This window comes from Asparagus officinalis, chromosome 1 (genome assembly GCF_001876935.1).
Source record: "Asparagus officinalis chromosome 1, Aspof.V1, whole genome shotgun sequence".
Lineage (NCBI taxonomy): Eukaryota > Viridiplantae > Streptophyta > Magnoliopsida > Asparagales > Asparagaceae > Asparagus > Asparagus officinalis.
Window position 1 is genome coordinate 91170112 of NC_033794.1, and position 5132 is coordinate 91175243.

The window sequence follows — 5132 nt, forward strand, 5'->3', positions numbered from 1 at the left end:
TGTAACTATCTGTCGGTGGGCGTGGCATGTGTCCAGCTAAAGGCTGTGGGTCACCGTGATCCATCGTGGCATGTGTCCAGCTAAAGGCTGTGGGTCACGCGTGATCCATCTACGTGTGATACCCCAATACCAACCCATATACGTGGTATAGTCAACTGCTGTGGGCCTCGTATCCTGTATGCAATCCCACCTCTGAACCCACCTGTCTATGTAGGCCGCACGGACTAAAGGTGTTGGTCTCTGGCCTCCACCTCTCAATCAAAGCAGTGATAAGCGGCCAATCAAGCCTGATATAACGAATCGTCGAACACGGTCGAAAACCGGCCTGAGCGATCAAAGCTAGTACCCTCTCATCCTCTATGACCCATGCCGAATGACTATGGGAATGCTCGATCATCGTGTACTCTGGTACGGGCTGCACATAAAACGAGAATCAGTTTTAAGTATATTCATTAAAAAATTACATTAATCGAAGAAATATATATCTAATTTATTCGTATTACCTCTCCCGAACCAATATGGTCTGAACAATGACTCGCCTGAAGGTACAAAACGTCGGGATTCTCCGGTCCCGGATCCATAATGAATAGACCTGTGATTAAAATATGAGCATATATACAAAGTGCAATGAACACAGTATCATACATAGCATATTACAAATTGGTTCGGACATAGTGCAAAACGCTACATAATACAAATGCATGGGTGAAATGAACGGAGTTGCATACAGAACATATTACAAATAACGAGTATCATACGCTTCAAAGATAACAACTACGAATGACATAGTGCAAAACGATACATAATACAAATCAACGCCTAATACTAACTGGACACCTATTTTTGTTGTGACCCGGTTGATCACATCTACTGCACTTATTTCTCCTCCTAGCTCCTTCACGTCCGTCATCCATACTATTTCTAATACGCACGGAACGAGGGCGCCCCGCCGATCTTTTATACAGTGGAGGTAATATCCGTGGCCCATCTTGTGTCCAATGTCGACTATCGTATGGTGGACGAAAACACTCTTTGTAGGTTTGTTGATAGTTGTATGCAGAATACCAAGCGTCGACAAATTCATAATGTGAAATGCGAGCACCACCCTGTAGGTCGGAGCAAGCTGCTACAACATGTGAACAAGGAATCAATTGTAGTTGCGGTACATTGCAAGTGCACGTACAAGTGTGATCCACCAACATATTGACTTTGTAAGAGCGATTTTCTCTATGGGTTATTCCCTCGAGCACCTCCCATTCATTAAAACTGTATCGTACAACCTGAAAGGACCGAGCTTGTACAATCCGAGCCGCTAGCATTTCATCAACCTTCGGTGTTAGCTGGGAGCGCATATTTTCACCAAGTTCTCGACGTCGAACAAAGAATTTATTAAGCCTGTAAAAAGTTTTAGCAACTAGTGCCTGTATTGGCATGCCGCGTGCTCCCCTGAGCACGCCATTGAAGCTCTCAGACGCGTTCGTAGTCATCATACAGAACCGTCGACCGCCATCCTCACATAAAGCCCACTTATCAACATTGTTTGGACCCAAACTAGTTTCGATCCAATCATGTGCGGCTCGTGAAGTGAACTTGATCCTCTCTCGTATTTGTTCATAAACATATTTTTCTGTTGCACAACCGGCTTGCCAAAGTAAGTCTTGAACCTGAGCGTTTCCATACTTCTTCTTGAAGTTGTCTCTAATATGTCGCAAGCAATAGCGATGTGCATATGGTGACGGGAAATGTCGTTGGAGTGCTCTTGGAATTCCTTTCATCCTATCGGATATGAATGTAATCGGCCGCGTCCCCACACTAGGGATATGATATCTAATGCATGCAAAAAACCAAGCCCAATTCTCTGTATTTTCAACATCAACCACTGCGAATGCTAAAGGAAACAACCCGCCATCCGCGTCAACTCCGGTTGCAACAAGCAAAACGCCTTTGTATTTACCATATAAGTGAGTTCCATCAATGCTAAGAAGAGGACGGCAATATCGAAACCCCTCAATACAGGGCCCAAATGCCCAAAATACACCGGTGAACCGCCGTTCTCCGCCATCAACGGGGTCCGAAGATACTTCGTAGACAGTCCCCGGATTTTCTCTTTTGTGTGCTTCAAGATAATGAGGTAAGATCTCATACGAATTATCCTTATCCCCGAATATTTTTATCATCGCCTTCCTCCTAGCATTCCAACACTTGTGATATGATACATCCAAGTTAGTGGCTTTATGCACTAAAAGACGGATATCTTTCGGCCTTAGATCAAGATCCTCCCTCAGATGCGGTAAAATCAATCGATATATAAAAGAAGAGGACGCATTCTTGTTATTCATCTCTAATCGAGGATTGCTACAAGTGTGGAGTCCATTGTATGCCGTGATTTTGAATTGCCCACCTACTCTTGAACCCGAGCGTGAATTAAGCTTCCACGGACACCTCGCATTGCCGTCGTGTTGTCCACTATTATCTTCGACATCGTCATCTTTGGGATAGAAACAAACCACATTATAGCTTGTCGTATTATTTTTGGTAGGCCTAAACTTCACATGTTTTGTAATGGAATACGTGCGAATAGCATGGATCAATTTCTCCTTACTCTCGTAAAGATCTCCCTTGATGAATGAGAAGTCCTCGGCCTGTGTATCAACACCGCTATTAGTGCCAATATGAACACTTTCCATCGCGGAGTTATCAATCCATTCATCTCCTTGAAGTTCATCGGGCGGCGGATCCTCTAAGCCGACATACTCATTATTAACATAAGCCCCGTCGATATGTTGGTTTTCCCCGTCATCACGATCTATCAAGGTCATGCTATTAATTTGTAATCCCTCCTCTTCATCATCATTCTCGGATTCAACACTTGCATTATCTTCTTGAATTCCCGTGTTAGTATCGAAAGCATTCGAAGTGCCCACGAACGAAGGACCGCTCATGTATTGTGATTGTGTCCAACATTCATCTTGTTGAGGAGATAAAAAGCCTACAGAATCAACTTCAGGATCCTCCAACATGCGGGAATACATTCCTTCGTAGTTCAACGATTTGCCCAAATCTCTCTGATGTTTTTCAATGAACAATTCGACCGAACGCTTCTCGTCGTGTAAGACATGAATGAGACCCATATCGTAGTCACTTGATATTTGAATGCCACTTGTTCTGTTCTCCACAACAGGATAATTGCAAACCACACTGAGGTGATACTCACGTGAGTTAGTTAATGTAAGTTTGTGTAATTCATTAACCAAATCATCGAAAGTACACGATTTTGTTATGAACAACGGTCTCGTCGTGCCTCCTTCATAAACGGGCATATTATTCTCGAGGTAATTAATCTTCCCATCATAAGAACAGAGAATTACAATTCGATCATTCATCGTTACCTCTGAAGAGTGAAAAATTCAATATCAATATTACACGAAAAGCCAAATAAATATTGATTGTTACTAATTTTTACATTTAGGTAGTAACTCTAATTTCCACATTAATTGATAATTTCACCTCTAAATACGCAAAATTATTTAATACGTCTTCACAAAATTCGTAAATAATTCACAATTAAATTCTAAAATCTAAATACAATAATTTTCGAAATTATTGATAACTTCCCCTCTAATTTCACAAAATTATTGATAATTTTCACACTAATTCTTCACAAATTTCACAAAATTATTGATAATTTCCCATTTAATAATTTCCCCTCTAATTTTCACATTTATTGATAATTTTTATATTTATTGATAATTTTCACACTAAATTTCACATTTATTGATAATTTCCCTTCTAATTTTCAGATTTCTTCACAAAATTCAAAAATAATTCATAATTAAATTCTAAAATCTAGATTTTTACATATAATCCCAATCAAATAGTGAGAGTATACAAAAATTAGAGAGTATAGTTTTTTTAGGAAGAATTTACCTTTTTTTTTGGATTTTTTGACTCAGATCTGAGATCTGACGGCGGCGGCAGTCGGAGCTGTGGCGGCGGCGGCGGTCGGAGGCTGGGTCGGCGTCGGCGGTCGGAGGCTGGGGCGGCGGCGGATCCTAGCTGCGGTGGCGACGGCACAGGGGCGGCGGCTAACGGGAACGAAGGAGTGGGTTTCGAACGAAAGAATAGGGTTTGCTGTGCCAGCGCGACGTTATAGGGGAGCCAAAACTCCACGGGAGTTCAACTCCCGTGGAGTTACAGTCGAACATTCCCAGAGAGTCGATCTCTGGGAATTTTTGACTGCAACTTCACGGGAGTGAAGGAGTGGGTTTCGAACGAAAGAATAGGGTTTGCTGTGCCAGCGCGACGTTATAGGGGAGCCAAAACTCCACGGGAGTTCAACTCCCGTGGAGTTACAGTCGAACATTCCCAGAGAGTCGATCTCTGGGAATTTTTGACTGCAACTTCACGGGAGTGAAGGAGTGGGTTTCGAACGAAAGAATAGGGTTTGCTGTGCCAGCGCGACGTTATAGGGGAGCCAAAACTAATTATTTTCAAAAGTGGTCGTTTTTTACAAATAAAATCCAAAAACGGTTGGTTTTGAAAATTTGTCCTTTTTGTTTACTTGGAAATATACCAGTAGGTTTTGCTTGAGAGAGACATAGGGGTATTTTCGTCACTATATAAAGAGTCATATACGATACCAGGCTTATTTTGAAGTATAAAGCCATGGGAGCGTCACTATATAAAGAGTCATATACGATACCAGGCTTAGTTTGCTATTATATTTATGAAGTATACGACATAGGGGTATTTTCGTCGCTGAGGGGACTAAACGTTCACCACATCATGGGAGCCTCTGCGGCATGGGAGCGACACGGACTCTCTCATGAGCCCAAACCCTCTACGCAAATGCAGCATCATGACTAGTTCTACTGTACTCAAGTGCAATATACATGCAACGTTTGATTTACACATATTTCCCCTCGAATCACTAGAATTGTTTGTGCTTACAAATTATAAATGTACACGCGTTGGACTTCAGAACAAGTTTGTTGTATCCACCACTTCACACAAGTGTGTTATACTTCATAAATATAATAGCAAACTGAAATCTAAGATCATGATACACCATCTTTGCAATCTAATATAGCAGGTATCCAGTTACAGGGAAACAATCTTGATATTACAAATTG

General features: G+C 41.7%; 1 protein-coding gene across 1 annotated transcript; it reads right to left on the bottom strand.

Moving 5' to 3' along the window:
- LOC109837274 lies at positions 237-3383 on the bottom strand. Its single transcript, XM_020405444.1, has 2 exons — positions 504-3383; positions 237-415 (listed from the first exon to the last, which is right to left on the bottom strand). Exon 1 carries the CDS (start codon positions 3381-3383, stop codon positions 813-815), a length of 2571 nt encoding a protein of 856 aa, XP_020261033.1. The 3' UTR covers positions 237-415; positions 504-812.

Excerpts from the sequence above, each read along its gene's own strand:
- LOC109837274 (XM_020405444.1), bottom strand. The coding sequence starts at position 3,383 with ATGAATGATCGAATTGTAATTCTCTGTTCTTATGATGGGAAGATTAAT.